General features: G+C 38.3%; 1 protein-coding gene across 1 annotated transcript in view; it reads left to right on the top strand.

Moving 5' to 3' along the window:
• mfsd2b (major facilitator superfamily domain containing 2B) overlaps positions 1-24,168 on the top strand; it is a 31,804-nt gene that overhangs the window by 6,821 nt on the left and 815 nt on the right. Inside the window, exons 3-14 of the mRNA XM_036581745.1 lie at positions 2,542-2,667; positions 3,862-3,986; positions 9,068-9,191; positions 12,315-12,393; positions 13,399-13,580; positions 16,355-16,445; positions 16,953-17,074; positions 17,358-17,441; positions 18,819-18,902; positions 19,361-19,470; positions 21,975-22,118; positions 22,278-22,454. Coding sequence (XP_036437638.1) covers positions 2,542-2,667; positions 3,862-3,986; positions 9,068-9,191; positions 12,315-12,393; positions 13,399-13,580; positions 16,355-16,445; positions 16,953-17,074; positions 17,358-17,441; positions 18,819-18,902; positions 19,361-19,470; positions 21,975-22,118; positions 22,278-22,454 — 1,448 coding nt within the window. The remainder of the gene's footprint in view (positions 1-2,541; positions 2,668-3,861; positions 3,987-9,067; positions 9,192-12,314; positions 12,394-13,398; positions 13,581-16,354; positions 16,446-16,952; positions 17,075-17,357; positions 17,442-18,818; positions 18,903-19,360; positions 19,471-21,974; positions 22,119-22,277; positions 22,455-24,168) is intronic.

The following is a 24,168-nucleotide window of genomic DNA, read 5'->3' as shown; positions in this document are numbered from 1 at the left end:
TTAAGATTATAGATAGTAAATGCAGATCTAAGTTTAATACCAATGCCACTAACTTCCAGTTGCAGAGTAATTGTAGTGTAAGGAAGTGGAGAGATTGCACTTAGGGGATTGAGTTTGAAGTCGCTCGAGCACATGCTTTCTTTGATCTTCATGTCAGGCACGCCATCCTTTTGAATAATTACATGGCAGTCTCCTGGTAATTGTGCTTCTAGAAGACATCCCTTTTTTTAAGACAGGGGAAAGTGAGAGAGAGCAAGCAAAAGAGAGAAAATGAAAAATCAACCAGTTAATTATAGTGTCTTTTGAAGGTCGATTGGCTTTGCCCTCTGTGGTTGTTTTGTTGCTGCCCTTCTCAGGCACAGCCCCGAGGGGAAAGAGAGTGCATGGGGATGTCCAAAGCTGGTTCACATCGTGCAGATGAAGGAGCGGGACGAAGCCTGGAAACGCAGGCGCTCGGTATAGCTCTGTGTTGTATTTTCAGCCTGTCTGGCTGTCTCCAGGATCTTAAGAAAAAGACAGTCATAAATATAAGGCTCTCCATGCTGTGGTTAGCTCCAAGCCCACTGCGCTTTAATGTGTAAAAAGGATCTCCCTTCCATCCGCTACTACTTCCACAACACACTATCATAAACACGCATTCTTAATTCTTTCTGCACACATTCAGAGACGAGCGTCCTTTTTAATGTGTGAAAATCATTTACACCCACAAATGTAAACAGAAACACATTTATGCCTAGCCTAGTCTCTTTGTAGTGTTGAAAGTTGGTCTCTTTGATTGGCAGGCACAGTTGAACAGTGTTTTTATATCTTGCAAAAGCAGTAGAAGAGGGTTGCTGCTGATGACAGGGTCTGGGGGGCTACCACATCCCACCCATATGCTAGAAAACTGAGAGTAGCGGGTTTGAGTGTGCGGTCACCACATCAGAGAACCATATGTTATGCATATCACCCAAAGCCTCGGTAATGAGCTTCAGAGATGGCTGCACATAAGCAAGGTCTCTGACCTTTAACCAGCTATGCCTTCGCTTTAAAACCAACTTCAACAAACAACTTCAGTTGTCATTTACCACCTACTTAGATTTCAGACTATACATTAGCAAACAGATATTGGTGCCCGCTTTGTTACTCCTACGCCTGAATTACATGGAGGTGTGGAAAGATTCAGTTCAGTTCAGAGTTCAGTTTTAATATATGGAATAGGGGTGTAACGATACATATTTTATGATACAATATTAGTTGTGGTTATGATACGATAATACAGTAGTGAAAAAGAAATGCCAGCATTTTGTCACTACTTTTATTAGCATTTTTTGTATTTAAGTACAAATGCCTAGTAAAACATAACTAACACAAAGAAAGAATTTTACAAGACAAACAGATGATCACTCTTGAGAAAAAAGAAAAACACTGGGCCTCATTTACTAATCTCTTTCTAAGTTTTGTCTTAAATTTGTTCTTGAGAAAGGACCTAAGCAAAAGTCTATGTCGGATTCATGAAGTGTTCTTGAACTACAAAACTGTTCACAGCGTTGTGCTCTTGAGTGCGTGTAGATTCTGTTCTTACCTAAGAACAAATCCCAGATAAGAAAACACTGGTGAATGTCAGAAACTTCATGAAAACTGCATTAGTGGGTTTTAAGAAGAAATTTCTTCTTAAGAATGGTTGGTGAATGAGGCCCCATGTGTCTCCAGACAGGTAACTTTACAGAAGGAAAAAACCTTCTTAACTTTGAATGGAAGTTAATGGAACCAGATTTTTTTCAAATGATCAAAAAATGACAAAAATGGAGATACAATTGTTTGATCCCAACTGCGACGAAATGTAAAATGTGTATGATTTACAAAAAGTCAAGCAAGTGTTTGTGATGCATTTAAATGTTTGCATTTAATTTGGCTAGTCGTACATGATGAACAGTATATTTTATATGCTGCAAGCTGCAGTTGTGTTTTATGGTTTGTCTTAGCATGGCTGCCTTTGTGGGATGGTATGAATTGTTTTCAGAGCAGGGGATTCTCACCCCTCCCTGTTCTCCCATCATTGCTCGCTAGCAGCTCAACAGCTCATGAGTCACGGTTCATGGTTGATTTAATTTCATGGTCTTCTCTTTTAGGACTATCATGGAGTGCTTTTAATAGGACAAAGTGAGCCATTCCCATTCATATCATTACATCTTATAGCATTATGTAGAGTATGAAGTCAAAATATATTAGATTCACAGCATGCATTGTATTACAAAATGAATTTTAATATGCACATTGTGACACCTCTATTCTGGAACCTTTTGCTCATCTACTACTGCTGTGACATCCTATATGTTCCTTTAATGTATTTATATCCAACATGCTTTTGTAATTGGCTGTGTATCTGGTTTTCTACACCATGAGGCCTTTTTTCCTTCATGATATGAATTCTCTTCATAATCAACCTGCACAATGGTATCCAGCTTTGTGTAATGTTCATATATGTCACATTACATGCATGATACACTTGTTTATGAGTTCATGTTCTTATGATCCTTGCTCTTTTATGTGTGTTCACAGACTCATCCAGAGCAGAAGCTCTCTGTGTGTAGCAAACTGTGTTTTGCCATCGGAGGGGCACCTAATCAGGTGGCTGGGAGTGCTACTGCTTTTTTCCTCCAGATATATCTGCTAGATGTTGCTCAGGTAGGATGTTAATTAATTACAAGAATACTTTAATATGTTCAGCATTGCCTGAGGAAATGATCATAGTGAATTATCTCATTACTAATGCAGCAGATTTGATTCATTTTTCCATTATGTGAAAGCTAATAATATCTGGAGGGGTTTTAGCTACTGCTACTGAGTAGATTTTGGCCATATCCCACTAGGTCTGTCACAATTATTACATAATCACCTAATCACAATGATTTGAACTGCATGCAATTAATTAAGATGATCGCAATCATTAGCCATGTATGAGTATGTTGCAGCAAACTCAATGTGTATTGGGTACATTTTCTTTATTTGGACTGGAAAACACATTTATTTACACAAAACAACAAAACCTCTGACTTCTAAAACGTCTTGATTCAAATGTGCACTGTAAAAAATGGCTTGTCAGTTCAACCTAAAAAAATTCAGCATGTGGTAACAAGTAAATTAACTAGTTTTATTCAACCTAAATAAATACTTTAAATGAATGACTATTTTAATCAATGATTTTTTTACTTGAATAAAACTAGTTCAGTTGCTTGTTGCTACATGAAATATTTTTAGGTTGATCTGATGAGCCATTTTTACACGTTATCATTTTCATGCCAGTAAAATACATTAAAGCAGTTCTTACCAAAAGTAAGTAAAATGAATGTCAGTAATTCGTGTGTACACATTTGAATCAAGTCAATTCTAAGCAACACTTTTTTGAGTGCATATTTCGTTAACATTCTGAGTGAAAATAAATTAACACATCCTGTACTGGGAACAAACACCAATACAGCATTTGCTAAAAAAATTAGTGCACAGTTTTATTTATTTGCTGAGTTTAATGTTTGTGGGAAAAAAAATAAACATAAAATATAAAATATGCCATAACTTCTGCACAAGCCACGTTTTATGTTTTTCATTTTTTCCAATTTTTTAAATTCAGCTGTAATTGTGTATTGAAATGTGCAGAAGTGTGTTCTCTGTAGAGGATGTATTAACTTATTTTCAATTAATTAATTAAAAAATCAACAAACCATATCATTTGACCTGGGGTGCTCAAACTTTTGCAGACAACTGCCTATCCCACTTTGAGTGGTTCTGAAACATCAGTGATCTCTCACTTGCTTTGTGACTTTGTGAAGGCGGCAGAATCAGTGTCTAATGGTAATGGCCACTCCTGCTCTTCTTCTGCAGATAAACCCATTCCAGGCCTCCATGGTGCTGTTCATCGGTAAGGCCTGGGGGGCAGTTAGTGACCCCATTGTCGGATTCTTTGTCACTAAAAGCAGATGGACAAAAATTGGCCGGCTCATGCCATGGTGAGTGGAAGATTCTCTCTGTTCGCTCAGGCAGGCCTGTGGCAGAGGGTAGTCTCTGACCTTTATTCCAAGTTCAGCTATTCTGTTGTTTGCATGGAAGGCATGCCATTTATCTGAAACACAACACAACACACCCTAACCCCTAGGTTATGTTTGATGATGAGAAAGTGCAAGAATTCTTTTTCGTTGCCGACTACTTGCTACAATCCTTATGTGTGATGACACACTTATCAGTGCCAAGAAGATTAGCTACAGCTGTAAATCGAAACCATAAAGTCATAATCTGTGGAATTCTTTAAAGGCTGCACCTTCCCCATACCGATCTCTGTGAACAATGATCCATCAGTCCTTAAAGGAAGTCCCCATATCACTGAGGTGTGACATCACAGTGGTAAGAAGGAAGTTGTTAGCGTTTATGTCCAGAACATTGTGGTGAAACATCACAGCCTTGCCCGGCCGGGACTTCAGGGTTCCTCTGCTTGTTTATTATGCTAGAGCCCCAGTGCACCATCAGGAGGGAACATTTAGATAACACTAAAGATTCTGTAATGCTCCCACTGCAAGGCGCCATGGTCATCAAGGAAGTACTCATAAAAAAAGTCCCATCAGACCCTAAGCTGAGCATTTAAAAACATCAAAATCTAAATTTCACTCTACAAAATTATACATACTTAGGCCTTTCATCAGAGCTCATGATATCTCTCCACAGTGAGCTCCCCAGTCAGCTCACCAGTATCTTTGACATCTTGACATTTCTTCAAAGGCAATGTAATCAAACACTTTTGTCTTGAGATATGGTTAGAGAGTTATGCTACTACAGTCCTTTTTCTCATGTTGTCATAACAAGATTTAGGCTTTCAGTAGTTTTTGACAGCCATGCTTTCTATAGCTCGTAATTTCCTTTTTAGAAAAAACTAACTGCACCCCTAGTCCAACTTTAAAAAATGCTCAAAAATATGATGGACGGGGGCACGATTATCTGAGCATACAGATATCTGAACATATCTTGTGTTTAAGTAGGATACTATTAACCAAGCGTGGATAATTGGCCATTGCTAACTTAATGCTAGTATGTCTAGAACATTGTGAAACACTGAAACCACAAGCTAGCAGAAATGCGCACTGTTGCAGGGATGGTAATTTATGGTATAAAGAGGCGAAACAAAGGTAAAAAGGCATATTACACCAACTTGTTATTCCAGATTGTTCGTATGATTTGCTGTGGTAGTTTCTCTCCCAGCTAACCTTGATGATGTAGTGCTCCGAGTTATGCGCGCCTACAGCAGAGTGTAACTGTGAACTGACCACAATAATTGTTTTGTTTTTTTTGACAGTTTAAAACTTCATCAAAATAATTATATTTTTTATTTATCTTTTATGTTAACAGAGCAATATCCTACAGTTTTTCATGAGGAAAAAACAGCTTTAGGGTGTAATTACTCTTTAACCCCACAGGCTCTTTAATTAACCCCTTTTCCTAGTAGGCATACAGTGCAATTTCCATCTTAGAGGTGCCTCAGTTTTTGCACTACATGCATTTTTGTTCTTCATTAAAATTTATTAAATATGTTTTGGAAATCTGAATGATTTTAACCTTTTTTTGGATTACATTAATTAAAATATTTCAAATTGTTTTCCATTCTGCCAACGGGATGGCCACTAAAGGGGGGCTGCAGAAAGTGGTTGAAGAAAAGATCTGCAATAACTAAATAATCAAGATTTGTAATATGTAGTAATTACTACAACCCAGACATCACCCATAGAAAATACACAGACAGTTACAGCAAACGTTGCCAGATTGGGTTGCTTCCTGCCAAATTGGGCAGACTTTGCTTGGGTTTGGCAGGGGGAAAAGTACTTTGGTAAGTGGGCTGGTTTGTCGTCATTTTGGCGGGTTTTAAAAAACGATATAAAATTAATAAACTGCATTACTTAATAATGCAGCTGATTTTTAACTAACTTCTCTCCATTCCAGTCAGTTATGAAAACTTTGATTGACATTTTAGACACTCCTTTTGAGAGGAGGCCGTTGCCCCACGCAGCAGTGTCTTTCACAGTCAACAAGATACATATATAAATTAAGTTATTCAATTATTATATTTGCAATTATTTTTTTTGTCTAGGCATTTCTTGGATGTTTGATAGGGATACTAAAAATTACATGAACAGTTATTTGTATCAGTAATAAAATGTTTTTAAACACCAATGTAATGACAACTTAAATACTTATGTGCAGTTTTCTGACAGCAAGGCATCTACGGTTAATTTACCTAGAAGCTTAATATTAATGTCATATTGGTTAAATGCTGTATCATTTTGTATTATCGTTCAAATGAATGTAGAGTGTTTCTAATGCATACTTTCGGTGGGTTTGCCTGGAAACTATAGAAGCAATCTGGCAGCTGTGGTCACAGCAGGAGAACAGCCAAACTGATTTCTAGAAACACTTTCTAGCTGTGTTTGTGGATGCTCGTTTGTGTGTTTGTGTAAATATATGTGTGTGCAAGTGAATAGTGTTAACTTGTGTTTCTGGTTTTGTTCATGAACTGCACCTGCATGTGCGTCTTACCCTTCCCTAGTTAACTCAGGGCAGACATTTCTAGGCCGTCCCATCATTTGAGCCATCTTACAGAACATTCGGAGCCATCCATTCACATTAACCCCTCTGCCCTCTCTTTCTCTCCTGTGCTGCTGGCCCTTTGTGTGGCCAAACAATTGCTGGGGGAGCAAGGGGGCTGGCTCACTCTGCAATAGGGGCATCTGGACTGTGCCAGAATTGGCCACTCTCTTTTCTCTCCCTGTCTTTCTGTTACCCTTTCTGGATGTTGTTTTGCCCACAGTTGTTTATCGTCTGTGGAACCGAACACCATAGACAGGGAGCAGAGGTCAGTGAACTCAGGGCAAACCTGCTTAGAAAGGTTCTACACAGGTGATCTGTGTGGATTTCATTACCATACAGGGATTTAAAAGGATCAGAATTCAGTAGCTGAACCACCTTCTAATAGAAATCAGTGGCTTCCACTTCAGCACAGGCCTATTGGCTTCTATTATAAACAGTGTTTTAAGTTTTCTTTTCTTTGCTAAGCAAAGAACGGACACATATTGACAGCACTGTCAGTGGTGATTGACAGTATACAACTGATGCAGCAGATAGGGACTAGTTTAATAATCACTGAAGTATTCCTTTAATCGTTGCTTAATGAGATGCAATCATTTGCTTAAATCACTTTGAGTTGACTGCGCCTGTCACTGTTGGTAACACATGGTGGTAAATCTGTCATTATGGATTGTGAAACGACACGTTCAGCTCCACCAACTCTTCCCTCTCCCCTCTCAACCCAGTGTAGGTCTGCAGCTGGCTCCCTCAGCCATAATGATATGGAGAGGTTGTATCTCTATGAATTATACATGGCCCACATATCTTCTTCCCACATCCTGAAAGGACCCAAGTGCAGCAGAATCTTCCTTCCCATCCAGATCTATGCTGTCTTGACAACTATGCTGAAATAAGCACTTGGCTATGCAGCATTTTGCGATCTTGTGGCTGACAGGATTAGAGGTGTACAGCAGCATCCTAACAAACACCACACAGACAGATGTCCTGCAGTAAACATTCTCACACATGTACACAGAGCAGCGCCTCCGTAAGTGTGGCAATGGGGTAAAAGCTGCAGTCGTACAGGACATCTGCAATAAACAAATGCTGGTGTTACTGCCTAAGGACCTGTCATCGGGTGCATTCCATACTGTCATAGCTATATATTTTACAGGTTAGTTTCATAGTAGTTATTTATAATTTGTAGTAGTTACTGGATAATAAGATTTAAGGTAAAAGACTGAATAATGGGTTCAGATTTCAGGTTCAGCTTCACTATACAATGAAATTCTTCCTTTATGTATTCATCCCTGGTGCCATAACAAAAAACAAAATATAAGCCTCGAATTATAGACCCATACACATTTATAAATACATTGGATAGAAGTGTGGATGTCCAGTTTCAGGCAAAAATTGGAAATGGATGCACTGAATAACGTGTTTTGTGTGAAATCATATATATATATATATAAATATATATATATATATATATATTATATATATATATGTAAAGCATATTATATATATATATATATATATATATAATATATATATATATATATATATCTCCTTGGGGAATGTTCTTGCATTTTTCTCCGCCCTTTAAAACCAGGCATAGAATGAATAAAAAGACATGTTGTTCAGAATTTTCTTCAACAATGGCAGCAGGCACAGCACTTAGACACAAGGGTAGATTTAGTGATTCTGGGGCTCCAGGCAAAAGACAGGAATGGGACCCCTGATGAACATTTTTAAATTAGTTGAGACTCTGGGTTCCCTCCTTCACTGCAAAAAATAATATCTTGGCAAGTGAAAGCATATTACATCTAGTCAATATATCTCTTTTTGAGATCGTTGTAAGATTAACTCACTATATCAACAGATCATGTTGCTTTTTTGGAGAAAAAAAAACAAGCAAAAACAAGCAAAATTATCTGCCGATACAAAAAAGTAATGTGTAATGAATAGGTTATAAGTAACATAATCTCATTACATATTAAGAGTAATTTCCCATAAACATTGGATCTATCAATACTAACTTTAACACTAGCATCATGTATGGTCTGCTGAGCCTGGGCAGCACTCTGTTCTGACTGAAAAAACATTAGCTTAATGACGAACGTTTTGCTTTTTTCCCTGTTTTTGCATTTCTCTCCTGAACTTGATGACTTGATATTCACTCTCAACACCCAAAAAATCACGCTGAAGAACCTCCCCATAATGTAGATTATTACTTTATTGTCTAGGCAGTTGTGTCATCACTTAACACTTTGCACTACATGCATTTTTTCATGACAAGTGGTAGTCATAGTAAAACCAGTGTTAAGTTTGAAGTGTTAAGCATTCCAAATGGACTGATGTGAATTTTATCCTTTGTAGAACTTTTTGTTTTACTCACACCCAGATTTTAACTTTTAGATTTTTGTCGAAACATTATAATAACACTAATTGCTGAATGCCTAATAATCTTGCTTTTCTTTTTTAGGATGGTGGGCTGCACCCCATTTGTGGTAGTGTCCTACTTCTACTTGTGGTTTGTTCCCCCTTTCACCAACGGAAGGTTCATCTGGTATCTGGGATTCTACTGCCTCTATCAAACCCTCATCACAGTAAGTGTACATCACATACTATCGATCAGACCCACATTACAATTAGTATCTTACTGCAGAAAATATTACAGCATATTATTATACATTTACTGTCCCAGTTTCTTGCTGTTTAGCATGCCCAGGCCTTGTTCAGCAGTTAAGCAGACAGGGATGCTACCGTATATTCGATCTGGACCCTGTTTCCTGAACAGAATGTACCACAAAACCACAAAGAACATTGGAAGTTGATGGCATGTTTGTATATTATCTGCAGTATTTAATGTGATCCTTAACTAAGTGGGCTTCTCATACTTTCATACTGGCAGCTTTATGATATTTAGCTCTGAGGGATTTTAGTGTAATGTGCTTGAGGTTAAGAAGGCCTTCTACTAACCTTGCAAAGCAAATCTTACAAGCTAGCCTAAGTAATGTCTAATAAAGTGAAATTTATTATTTTTTTTTTATTTATTACGATCATCCTCTTTATTGTTTAACAGTAAACAAAAAATGAGTGATCATAAATCCGTCCAGCAAAGAGACGAGACAGCATCTTCAGATGTCTCTCTCCACTGTGTGCTGCGTTTTAACTCAGCCGCTTTGATGCTTTTATCATTTATTTCCAATATTTATTCGTGTTCGTGCCCTTTGTCACTAAGGTCTGGCCCAAATCTATAGCCGCTACCTTCAGTCAAACCCACCGGCATGTGCTGGAATGGGGAAGCCGCTCTGACCACAGAAAGACACGCTGTAATGACAAGTCGTTTTGACTCCTCGATAAGTACACAGTAGAGGCAGCCAGAAACCACCAGAGAGGGTAAATGCTGCTTTCCTCTTTTAGCGCTCTCCATTGTCTTTAAGTGCAAGGCTGAGAAACAGCAGCTGCTTCCACTACCAAGGGCCGTGCATCAAGAGTCCGAGTACTGTTGTCCTTTTAATCACGCCATTATTCTTAATTAGACTGTTTGTTTTTCATTTGCGCAAGTAAGCCTCTTTGTGAAGTGTCAGTAGCAGCAATTTAAATGGAAAAATCGAGTGCAGGTTCCATAGCCAAGTCACTTGGGTTACTGTTATGGAACAAAGGCAGGGCTGGGCAGGCACTTTGGAGAGATTTATTTTGGTAGTCCGTTGGACCATTGGCCTGCCACAGTGCTGACTGGACTTTTTTGTGTAAATTACAAAGTAAAGGAAAGCGAACACTGTTGAACTGGGCACAGCTTCCCCAAAGCATCTTAGGGTTAAAATCAACTTAACTGGTAGAAGGAGTGTTCAGTGTGATGCTCTCTTTACCATTTAAGATCCATCTTTGTGCTTGGATGTTTTTGGGAATAGAGCAGCATACCTCACTTGTCTTCTGTGATTCTCCAGGATTCTCCAACTGAATTATTCAATTTTATGTAGAAACTAGTTCAGATTGCAGTGCCTGGAGTGGCATACAAACTGCCCCAATTTACCCACATATACTTGCAGTTTGCATGAAAAGGCGTAATTTATGCCGGTGTTGTAGGCCTGTCACAATTATATCGCCTACTCACAATTATTTGGGAAAATTGCAGTTATTTGAGATCATTGCAATTTTCCACAGTCATTAGATATCAAAGTAATATTAAGCTGCAACAAACAAAATGTGAATTGATTGTGTTGTGTTGAGGCAAATAAATGTAAATTAAAAAAATTCAATTTAAATGCATTCATTGAGATATCATGGGATATCATGAGTGACTTAACATGTTTAGAAGGCAGCGCTGAGTAATGTTTGTACAATGCTGAGTAATGTCTGTACAACAGTACAATGCGCACAGCATTGATTTAACAGTACAACCAATGTTAGCTACTAAGTAAACATAGTAAGCTAATCAGCCAGTTTCGCCACTTTACGTTTTAATTTCACAGTTGCAAATAATGAAAAAGAGACAATTAAATCATTAATCATAATAATTTAAATGGCAATTAATCGTCAGCTAAAATTTAATGATCGTGACTGCTCCACACTCAGCAGGCTCATGAACCATGGGTGTACTCAGTGGAAAATCTGCCCAGTCACAGAATACTGTTTCATGGGCAGGCACAGAACTGTGGGACTGTAGAATTGTAGGAAGTGTGTAAGATTGTTAAATCTTCCTTGATACCTCATACCTAATCCTCCACCTCTGTTTTGATTAGCTACTCAATTGCTAATAAAATGACAAAAAACTAAATACGCAAATTCTCATTCACGTTCACAAATTACATGTAGAACTGAATTACTCATCATTAGTATCCAGAAGGATAAGGATAGATGGGGGATTCTTGTGTGTTTTTCTATTTTTATTATTGTTACTGATATTGTTCATGGTTTTGGGTAAGGTTGGTAAGGTTAGGTTTTAAATAATGGAAGTAACATATTAACACTACATCTACTTAATGTAAGTAATGTATCAACAGAACATCTACAAGATATTCAATGTATTCAGATGCTTCACTGCTGCGACTTCACTGATATGTTGATGTGTTACTGATACTCTGTTAAGAGTTTATTAATCATCTACAAAGGACACTCCAAATAAAGTGTTAGCAACTATTGATATAATGTGTGTACACTCATTTTACAGCACATTTGACTGTAGACTGTAGTCTGAGTTCAGTTTTTGTGTATTTTGCAAAATCTAGCCTTTTGCACATTCTTTTACAAGCAAAATGCAACTTTATGGCAAATAAAACATACAATAAAAAGGACAATAAAAATAGATTTACTGAATGCTTTGATTTTGTTTCACTGTACTGCTTGTCATCTAAACTCTGTTCAGAAGACATTATGTACACTCTTTCATCCATCACTTTATTTTGCCCCCCTTTAATTTGCAGACGTTTGATATATTTTACCCTTCACTTTTCTTTTTAGAGTCTTCTCACACAGACATGCTGCATGCTCATTAATCCTTGTATTTCACCTTTTCCCTTCTAAGAGCTTGGCATAGAATCAATCTTCTTTTCCATTATTTTATCATCACTCTGCCTCAGTTGACCTGTCCTATTTTCCACAGTGGTCAATACTGTTCTTGAAATGAGATCTTTAATCTAGAATGCTAACATAGACCAAAGAAGGCCGGCACAGTAGTGTATGTTAGTGCTCAGTAGCTATGCTCTTTCTGTCTCTGTCTTCTGCAGTGTTTCCACGTGCCTTACTCAGCCCTGACCATGTTCCTGAGCACAGATCAGCGAGAGAGAGACTCAGCTACAGCCTACCGTAAGGTTACTGCTCAGCTACACTTACACTACCCAACGCAGGGTTGTGATTTGGTGAACGTATCTATTGTGAATAATTATAATTTATGACAGAAGAACATGAAAGTAATCTCAGAATGTTTTTTTTTGTCTTTCTTAAATGTGCAAACCCAAGGGTAAACTTTGAAAAGTCACCAAATCACCATTTTGCAAAACCTTGTGTCTCTGCGATGTTAACTTTACAGGAGAACCATAAATTGTTCTGAACTTTAAATGGAATTTAATGAAACAAGATTTTTTTTCCCTCAAGTTATTTTGTCTCATTGCTATTGATCCACTCATCACAAAAATTCTTTGCAAACGGTGGGTGGCATTTGTAGTCTGTAAAAAACCTTAAAAAAAATGAAAACAAAAATCGAAATACAAGGTTTTGCTTCAACAGTGATGCTATGCTTTTTAGATTTGAGCACCAACATAATTCAGTGAGAACCCTTTACAACTGCTTTGCATTGAATTTAAGCAGTCATTAAAAATAAATTTCACCAATTAAAAAAAAAGTCCTGCATAATTATTCATTAATTGAGGTGCAGACAAAACACAATCACAATCAGAGTTTGATGTGAAATGGGTCATTACAGAGAAACTTGTAGAGAGACTCAGATTTCTTCACAGTGGTGGTGATAGGAACCAGGGGTCACTATGTCTGCAATGCAAAGCCAATTTATTTACTATCCAAAACCAAAACTGAACCTATAATCTCATAGGAGTCTCATTAGTAATTATATATAATGCTGAATTGTATTGTAAAAATAGTAGTTATTCAAAAAACATTTTTTCTTTGGGGACCACCTGCATGTACCTCTCTGCCATGACTGGATCTAAAAAACACATATTAGGCCAAAATATTATCCCAAACAATGTATTTGATACCAAGTTGTTGAATGTAATAATTTTCTGTGAGCTTTTAGAGGCATTAAATGTTTGTACAGAAGAACTGATATAGTCTTTCTATGTATGTCCACTGCAGGTATGACCATGGAGGTTCTGGGCACGCTGGTTGGTGCAGCCATCCAGGGCCAGATTGTAGCGAGCGCTCACACTCTGAAGCACTGCCGCCATCACAATGTGTCAGCGGGTCACCTGGGAAACAGTAGCGGGACAGAGGTCATCAGAAGCCTGGCGCTATCCCAGGACTTCCTGTCACATGCAGTATGTATCAAAGACATTGCACAATGAAAATAACCTGCCCTGTGTCGGGGGGCAGCTGCCATCACAGTACGACAGTTAAAGCGATAGTTCAGCCAAAAATAACATTTGCACAATTTCTCCCTTACCCAAAATATAGTTGATCAATCAGTGTTTGGTGTCTGAATGTATGTACACGTATACACAAGAGTTATTGTTTCAACCCCTTAAATGCCCAGTGCCACTCCTATGACTTAAGAATAACCCTTTGCGTTGTTTTCAATGTAATTACTGGATAATAAGCCTTAGGATGTTATAAGTCTGGGAATGAGGGGTCAGAGTCATGCAAACTGCATGTCTAAATGATCAAACTGTGGTGTCAAACTGCATCAAGTCTACCAACAGATTTGCTGATGTGGTTTCTGACATTGTATGACACACTTATCTACAGAAATGGACAAACATTTTCTCACTGTTCAAAAAAACCCATGTATCTCCATTTTTTCCATGTTTGCTCTTCCACATCATTTGAAGAAGGCAGCTGTCCTTTACACTGTATGAACATTTCATGATGAACAGATGACTAGAAATGCTCCCAATGTACTTGAAATAAAATTTCTTTACATTAACGTTCACTAAATTTAAGAATGTTTTTGCCTTCTCCTGTAAAGTTACCATTTTGAAGATGCATATTTTTCCTGGACAGCATTGATTTGTTAGATAGCTAGAAAGAGCTGCCATCCTGAACTTTGGCTGTACACACTTAAGAAAGATGGTTGTTCAAAGGTTCTTTAGTAATGAGTATGATTCCATATAGAACCATGAACACTCAAAGAACCCTTTGCATGATTGGAGGGTTCTTTGCATGGTGAAATGGTTCTTCAGATTGATTGACAGTGTGCTGTATATGCTTCTATATAGAACCTTTTTTGAAAAAGGCTTTATATAGCAAAAAAGGTTTTTCTATTGTTTCTACAAGCTTGACAGTACAAGAACCCTGTTTGGTGCTATATAGAACCCTTTTCAAAGAACCCTTCAAGAACCTTTTATAACAGTGTCACACAGTGTTGAAAACCACAGAAGCAAATATATTTGAGATTATTGTGTGTTATGAATTAGACATGCATGATGCTAATTTGCACAGTGCTAATTTGTGGAGTGTAAGTTTCCATTGATTGTTAGCTACATTAGCCTTGTAGCTCCAGTGCAAAACTAAGGAAGCAACCATCAGACACCAAATATGTTCTGGCTTAGCCACTGAAGAACACCATGTCCAGGTTATCTCATCACTGTCCATCTTTACATGTGTTAACTGTCCCATACTAATCTGCCGGCACATACAACCATGAAAGTGTTACTGCAGAGTTGATGAGCCCATTTCCAGAAAATAAATGGAGTATATTTGCTCACTGTCTAGTCATAAGCCTACAGACAGGACTCACTCTGTGAAGACGTCAGAAACTGACCTGAGATAGTAAACATGAGACTCAAAAGAGACCCTAGAACAAACAAGCATGCTTGGTTTAGGGACTAAGGGTGTCTATTTTCAGTGGAGTATCACCCACTTCCACAGGCAGCCATACTGGAAGTGAGAGTGGGCCAACAAACCCTGAGGCTCTCCTGTGGCTGATGTTGATGGTTTCTGGGAAAAAAGTCATTCATGCATCAGCACAGGGAGCCACAGCTATTCAGAGCAGGCCTCCGTGTCTCACCAGCACTCTCGGCTTTGGGTAAACCCTGCCGGGGCGGTTGGATCTGTCTCCGCCACGCTGTTGCCCTCTGTAGCCACTGCGCATTCCTCTGCGGCCCAAGCCCAGGGCGGCGCGCTTGTTTGGGTGCGCCAGCCAAGCCCTCCAAAACAGGCCTCTGTTTGATCTGGATGAGTAATGAAGCGCTTCGCTGCCGTGCATGGAAAAATAGCAAACAAGTCGGAGATTGTTTAGGGCAGAGCAGTTCCTGTTTGAGGGCAATAAATTGAAAAGTTCCTCTATTTGGGGGTTCCAGCTAATTTGGTCTAAGTTCACAAGGCCAGAAAGCATGGTGTCTTGTCTAGTACTTGCCTTAAACTAGTGACAGAGTTCCTCAACTGCTTAAGCAGAATTCCTGAAACAGTTCACAGTTTCGAAACGCCCTGCATTCCAACACTTCTGAAACATATTTTGCCTCAAATAAAGTAAAGGCACTGAAACCTTTTACTCAAGTTTCAAATAAACAGTATATCAGAAATATATGCTGTAGAAATACATCTCATTTTGTCATCTTCTGTCATCACAGACATGCATGTTATAGTTTCACATTAGTTTTTCTCTACATTCAGCTCCCAGTTACTTTTCTAGTTTTAATACCCATCAGTAACAGTAAAAATGGTTGTTTTCAGTGTAATCCTAATGGATGCATATGGTTCAATGGATGATTTACTTGAGTGCAACTTTGTGTTATTTACAGAACACTGCACTTAAAGGTTTGCATTGGATTCCCTTGACAAATGTGTTTTCTATGTAAGAAGAAGCCATAGTGCTTTGCTCTGCTGTTATAGGATTCACCTTAGTGTTAAAAAATGCGTATAACATTTTGAGTAACTCTTACAATAAGAAACTGAGAAAAAACACCAAGATTTTTTGTTGTGTTTTGGGGTATTTGGGGACAAGCTCTATCAAGAACTTTATGAAGTAAATGTTTCGGTTCCAGCATCTACTGGTGTTGTTGGTGATGCAAGCTAAACATTTTTGCAAAAAAGTCTATTAAAACAATTAGTTTGCATAAGATAATAACAGCTGTATGTTTCTCTCTCCTCACAGAAGGAGGTGTACATGATCGCTGCAGGAGTGATAGGAGGGCTGTTTCTCATCTGTACAGTGGTGATGTTCCTGGGAGTCAAAGAGAGGGATGGTAAGTAATAGCTTTGAGGACATTGCATGCATTTAATTACATGGCTGTTATTGTTGGTTATATTATTATGAGTATTGCTTATAATAATAATACTAATAATACTAAGACTAAGACTAATACTACTACTACTAATAATAATACATGCATACATACATTATTATATGTTGAATATTATAATAATTATTACATTGCTGATACAATAAGACATTTTTGCAAGTGGCAACAGCAGATATTTTTAACTAATATAATACACTCAAAGGTTCTTTGGAGCAATGTTACAGAAGATCCACTTGTGGTTCTCTAAAAAACCCGTCAGTAGATGTTATAAATGACTTGTGCAAATGTGGAGAACCTTTTTTCAAAGTTTAAATAACCTCCATATAATATATAGCAATTAAAGGTTATTTCTAGAATATGCATTCAAGCCAAGAACCATTTAGAAACCACTATTTTTAAGAATGTATTTACAGCTGACAAAATGCAAATCCACACTGTTTTTTTTTTTAGATCCCTATGCGCCGAAGACAGAGAAGCCCATTCCTTTCCATAAAGGCTTTGTGCTGGTGATGAAACATGGACCGTATCTCACGCTCACAGCGGCTTTCCTCTTTATATCTGTGGCCATCCAGGTAAAGAGCTTACATTCAATATTTATTTGATCAGTGAAGAGAGTGTTGGCAGTGAGGTCTTGCTGCAGAGGGAGTTTCTTTAAGACATGAATGGATGCAATAGCAATAGCCACAAGCATTCATTCTTCAAGCATTCTTTTCATACTTGAGATATTGCTTTAAATGAAGTCTTAGCATTGAGCTCTGCAGGTTTGCTTAATCATAAAGTCATGCAGCATGGAGTAGAACTGCTTCCTTCCTGAACAAAGGAGTTGTCTTATAATACCAACTGTTACTTTTGCAGCTGGTGCAGAGTAACTTTGTGCTGTTCTGCACATATGCAGTGGACCTTCGAGATCACTTTCAGAATATAGTGCTGACAATTCTGGTGAGTGCTCATCACATTCACAGCACGTTCATTCTAATGTAACAATAAACTAGACCTGCAGGTCAGTGGCCTTAGTGATAAGCATACACTATACGTCCAAAAGTTAGTAGATGCCTGCTCATGCAAAATTTTCTTCTGAAATGAAGGGTAGTCATAGGAAGTTTGTCACCCCATTGCTGCTGTAACATAAAGGCTTGTATCACGTTTGCCAGAAGACACCTTGATGACCCCCAAGTCTTTTGGAGTATTGATCTGTGGACATAAGTCATAAGTGGAACGATATGGAAGACCAGGATCCCGTTACATCTAGTGTACAGCCAACACAGCATTCCACAATAAGTTCATGCCAACAGTCAAACATGGAGGTGGTAGTATGATGGTCTTTGGATGTTATGCTGCTGTAGGGCCTGGGTGACACATTATAATTGATTGAATGATGAATTCACCTTAGTATTAGAAAATCCTAGAGGAGAATGCTCCGTCATCAGTCTGTGATCTGACGCTCAAGCACATACGCGTTATGCAGCAGGACAGTGATCCAAAGCACCAGAGCAAGCCCACCTCTGAATGTCTCAAAAGAAACAAAATTAAGGTGACAGGACCTTAAATGGGCAGTTAATGCTCAAAAACCCTCCAGTGTGGCTGAATAAAGCAATTCTGCAAAGAAGAGTTGTCCGCCACAATGATGGGAAAGACTGGTCTCCAGACAGCATGTGGTTGCAGCTGTTGCTGCTAAAGGTGGCACTGCTAATTATTAAATATATGGTGCATTACTTGAGTGATATACATAACTTTTTTCCTTCAATAAATGAAGCAATGTTTCCTCATGTTCTCCTCATATTACATTTTGTATGAGGATCTGATGCAACAATTGAGGAATCAGAAGGGGGTCAATACTTTTCCATGACTCTAATATTGGCTGCTTATTCTGGATCATAAACATCACTCTGACTCATCCCAAAGTTACTGGATGGGACTCCAGCCCAATGCTGACTCTTGGCATTGAACAGTGACCTTAGGCCTCATGTGCGGCCACTCCAGTTCACCCCATTCCACTGGAAATGCTTTTCTATAGAGATTATACCACGCCTGTGTCAGCAATGGGTGCAGCTTAATGTAGCTGAATTCACTAATTAGAAGGGGTATCCAGATACTTTTGGACATAAATATCAAATGAATTTATATAGTGTACAAAGTATCTTGCAGGCAGTGTATGTCTTTATAGGCCGTTATATTTAAGGCATAGTGTTCAAGGACGTTGGTTCTGCATCCTGTATGAGGGAGATGATTGATTGTATACAATTTTTTTGCTTTTGGACTTCAGTCCAAAAGGCTCTTATATATTGTTTTAAGCACGCCCTGTCGCCCACTCTCCAGATGTCTGCAGCTGTGAGCATCCCTTTCTGGCAGTGGTTCCTGCAGAAGTTTGGCAAGAAGACAGCGGCATTCTGTGGCATTACGGTAACCGTTAGTCTACCTCATTGTGCATGTCTGCCTTCTTCAGCCAATTGTCCTTTAAGTCTAGTGTACTTATCAATGTACAGTGCCACACTGTGGACAAAAATAGTACTGTCTATTTATACCAATCATTGGTGCTGGAGACTGTACATCTGCTCTGTTAGTTATCGTCCTATACTTACTGTTTGTCTGTATTTATTGCATGCATTGACTGTAGCTGCTTTAATATTTTAATCGCCATATATACATGGGTCCACATTTCTGATTAACTATATCAGTATATATAGTATTATAAATACTATAAATGATATTTAATCATTTATAGTATTACAGTATTGTACTACTATACTATGATAGTTGTGTAAGTCATAATGACTTCTGTTTTAGGGGTTAACCAGAAAACATTTTTACAGACACAAAAACAGTGTGATGTGTCTAATGCTGATATTGTGCATGTGCAGTGGATCATGCCCTTCACGGTGATGCTGGTGTTCATTCCTAACCTGGTGGTGGCGTATGTGGTCGCTGTATCTTCTGGACTCAGCGTCGCTGCATCACTACTTTTACCATGGTGAGTACGTTAAACGGCCGCAGGCTACTCAGCATGTTAATGTTCAGTGTTGGACACTGTAATTCAGGTCACAGCTGTAACCCAAAAATATATTGTCGCTGTCTGAGCAAAACCTTTGGTCGTTTCTCTCTCACTTTTTTTTTTTTACATAGTTCAAAAATGCCAGCTGCCATTTAAACTGTGTCTAAATATGACAAACTGACCACAGAAATGGTCCAAAATGATGTAGAATAAGATATAAGGTTTTGCTTCTGACAGCCAAGTTCAATGTTTTAAGAAAAATAAAGGCAGCCAGCCTTCTCACTTTTTTTAAGTTAAAACTTTTTTCACAGGATCGAGTCATTAACAGTATTAGAAATGTGTAAAATCAGGTTATGCTACTAATTTTACAAAACATTAATAGTGTCTGTTTTTTTTCTCCAAACAACAGAACAATATATCAGTACGAGTTACCTCACATAACATGATTTTACACTTTTCAAATACTGTTTGTAAAACTTTATACTGTTAGGAATGCACGGATGTCTATGAATGAAAATATTGTTATAAAACCTTTTTATAGGTTAAAGGATTTTGTATGTACACTGATCATTTGTGAAGTGATTTTGTGAAGTACAACAGACTTTAAATGTGTTTTAGTTTGGGTTTAACACTGTGAGAGTTATGTTTTTTTAAGCATATTCTATTTTCAACATTTCTGTGGTTCAGTGCTGCATACATTACAAACCATGCATGTCTTATTTGATAAAGCAATTAAGCAAGAATAATATCAAGATGAGTTTCCATATATGTTAGAATACCTGCCACTGTGATGCTCCCCCAGATTTTTCTCTGATGTAGGGGGAAACACTGCTTAAGGTTAAGTTTTAAAACTAAAGGGTTATTTATATATTTTTATATTTATAGTAGTATCTCTTTAAACTGCCTTGGCCTAATGAAGACACTTGGATGAATGATATACTGTATGCTCACATAGTAAAACAGGAAGCCAAAATTAAGCTGTTTCTAATGTGAAGGCTGTTATTTACATGACATAAGCATAAATGATGGAGCAGGGAAAGCAGTGATGGGTTGTTTCAGAGGTGATCTCTCTATGGTGCCCCTCTGTGGTTACTTTCTTTATGGCAGGGGTTTTCAGTCTGTCCAGTCCCAGCCCACATTCTAATTCTGTTCCAGCTTCAAACACACATTAGTCAAGTAATCAGGGACCACAGAATGCTGAATAACTAGCTCAGGCGTGTGAGGAGAGGGAACACAACAAAAATGTACAGACAGAGACTAAACCAAGCAGAAAAAACAGAGAGGAGCACCGTTTGGAAGGCCCTACTAACTCCTGTCCTCTGCTAGTGTCTTAGCGGTTTGGTGATCATTTTGCAGGGAAATCGCCAAAAACTGTGCTGAGTTTAACATCCCTGCTATGAAGAAGCTTCCAATTTCAAACTCATCACAGCTCTTGCTACCTCATGAGTTGACTTGCATGATGATTCAGGAGGGTCAGTTTTATTCCTCACTACAATTACAGAGGGATCCTAACTACATAATAAAAATTGTTTGTGTTTCAGTTCAAGTCTGACAATCAGTAGGTTTTCACAGCGAATGAATATGAATATGTATCCTGAAACAGTGTGAACAGTTAAGAAATGGTATAGCCCACTGTAGTAAGTCAATTCCAAGTCCAATATGTGCAGCACTAATAAAAACAGAAAGCAGTGATTTGTAAATTCGGAGTGCTCTATCTTAAATATGCACTCATTCCAAATTTGATGCTTGCAATGTGTTTCTGTGTTGTGACAGAAGTTTTGTTATACATCACCTTTTAACAATAATCTTTTAGGGAATGAAGACACCAATGATCAAGCTTTGAAGCTGGAATTTCTGTCGTTCTATTATATAACTATTAAGCTGCACATGCTTTTGGGGCCTCCGTTGTTGTATTTTGTACTTCATAACGCACCATGAGTTTCCAGTGGAACACAAGTCTGGACTGTGGGCAGGCCAGTGTAGAACCCACAATCTGTTATGCAGCCACACTGTTGTAACTGGAAGATGGCGTGGCATTGTGGCACTGAGATAAGCATGGGCAGCCCTGGAAAAGACAGTTTAAAGGCTTTCAGTTTAAAGGCCATTTCACAGATGTGCACGTTTCCCATGCCATGGGCTCTCATACACACCATACTGTAAGAAATCCTGGCTTTTGAACTTTATGCTGGTAACAATCAGGATGATCTTTGGTGGAAGAACATGACGTCCATTATTTCCATAAACAATGTGAAAGATTGACACATCAGGCCACACTATGCATCAGTCCATTTCAAGTGATATGTCATGCTCATGGAAAAGTATGGAGCCTGCATGAAACTACTTGTATGTACAATTTTGTCAGGCATTGAAGTTCAACTTTCTTGTGGTGAATGAGCAGTTTATGATGACCATCTGAACACATCATAATATGAGAAATGATATCTGAGACTCCTCCTCCTCATGCTTTTTCACTTTTTGCCCAGGTCAATGTTACCAGACGTAGTGGATGACTTCAGACTGGCAAACCGCAACTCAAAGGGCCATGAGGCAATCTTCTACTCCTTCTATGTTTTCTTCACCAAGTTCGCAGCAGGGATCTCTCTGGGAGTGTCCACGCTGTGTTTAGAGTACGTTCTGTCAAAGCACATATAATTTACCTTTTTATCCCCTGTAATTAAGCAATAGGGTTATTTTAAGGGGCCTTATACATTAGACTAGGCCTCTAGCCCAGTGTTTTTTTGTCCTCATTTATACTCACAGTAATTATTGTCTTGGCTGCGCTGTAGGTTTGCTGGCTATGACACAGGAGCATGCAGACAGCCTCACGCAGTAGCATACACTCTAAAACTCCTGATTGGCGCGGCCCCAGTAGCCTTTATCATCACAGGCCTGATGATCCTCTTGCTGTACCCCATCAGCGAAGATGTGAGACTGCAAAACAAACTAGCCCTGGATGAGCTCAGGTGAACTACATACCTACTGCATGTTCACATATCATGATGAACAGAACAATAAAAATATTGATGCTACTTTAACAGATTTTAGGAACCTTTTTTCATTCTCTCAGAAGGTTATGACATTGGAGATACAATATTTTCTTACAGCAGTAAAAGAAAAAGTCTGATATAGATATAGCTATTCTTTTGCATCCTTATAAGACACTTGGACATTGTTGCTGGAAAAAAGTACAGTTCTGCTCATAAGTTTGCATACCTCTGGCTGATTCTGTAAGATATTTACCATTTTTAGAAATATGAGCGGTCATGTAAATTACATTTCTTTCTCATAATTGAAATTTGCATATACTGCATTAATCCTAACAAAGAAAATACTAAATAACACAGTCAAATTCTACATTGCCTTGGATCTTAAGATCATGTGCTGCTCCTTTGGGCATCAATGAGAGCTTGCAGCCTTTTGTGACGGTTGTGAAGGAGTGCCTTTATTTCCTTAGGTGGTAAACCTGCACACACTTCTTGGCAAAAAGCCTCCTTGTATGTGTTTGAGGTTCTTCTGAAAGTGGCTCAGAGATGTTGAGGTCCTGAGAGTGTGAGGCCCACTCAAGAACTTTCCCTTTATTCCACAGCAGCCACTCAAGGGTCAACTTGGCCTTGTATGCAAAGTCAGAAACTGCGCTCCAAGCTGATGCATGCAAATTTCCACGATTTTTTGGTAATCTGCTGCATTTATTTTGCCATCAATTTTCATCAAAGTTCCTGTGCCTCTAAAACAGCAAAGGTCCACTAACCTGCTTCACATTAGGGATGGTATGTTTCTCTTCAAGGACCTTGTAGACTCCTTTTCCAACATAACATTTATGGTTGTGACCCTAAAATTACATTTTTGTGTCAACACTCTAAATTACTTCTGTATATCCTTATTGTACGTTCCAAAACAGCCACACCACTTAGTTTCCGAGAAGCCAGTATCTGAGCCAAAGTTGCTTGTGGGTTTTTTCTTATAATACTATGTTTCTGACGGTTTTCTCATAAATCTTGGTTTGGTACCCACAGAAACACGTTTCTTCTACTTTTTTTAATATTTCAGACTTTGAAAAGCATCGATGGGCGTTTTCAAATATTTTATAATCTTTTCATAATTCTAGGGTCTCTGATTACTTGTACATATTTTAGTATCTGGTAAATTCATACGCATACACGCATTACAGTAGAAAAAGGCACATCTCAATGTACTTGAGTGTATATTTAATTGGGTATTCCACCGATTTTTAACGTTTTTTGCGTAATTTAATGGTTGAGATGTAAACAGTCATTCAGAATGGTTTGATGTGAAATGGTTACCTGTGAAGAAAATTACCAATGTAGATATCTTTACAATGGTGGTGATACGTGGTGTCCTGAATTTTTATGTGTGATGCTGATGATGGTAAAATTGTGGTAAGTCTGAAAAATTTTCTTTGGGTGCCATTTTGCTTTACAATGCCAATTTTCACCATACATTTTGATTTACTTTTTTAAGTTAAGACACTAACATTTTTTGTTTACAGTGCAGGTCAAAACATCATCTCGAGATTATCATAAAACAATGTCTCAGGCATCAGGCAGCATATTCATAACTGCTTCATGTAAAAGTTTTCTGTGAGGGAGCCTTTAAAGACATTGTGTGCTTCAGGTGTCTGGTTCCCATCACCACTGCTGTGAACAATTCTCACTGCAT

Source organism: Colossoma macropomum, unplaced genomic scaffold (genome assembly GCF_904425465.1).
Source record: "Colossoma macropomum unplaced genomic scaffold, Colossoma_macropomum, whole genome shotgun sequence".
In the NCBI taxonomy this organism is placed as follows: domain Eukaryota; kingdom Metazoa; phylum Chordata; class Actinopteri; order Characiformes; family Serrasalmidae; genus Colossoma; species Colossoma macropomum.
This window is presented reverse-complemented; position numbering and strand designations above follow the sequence as displayed.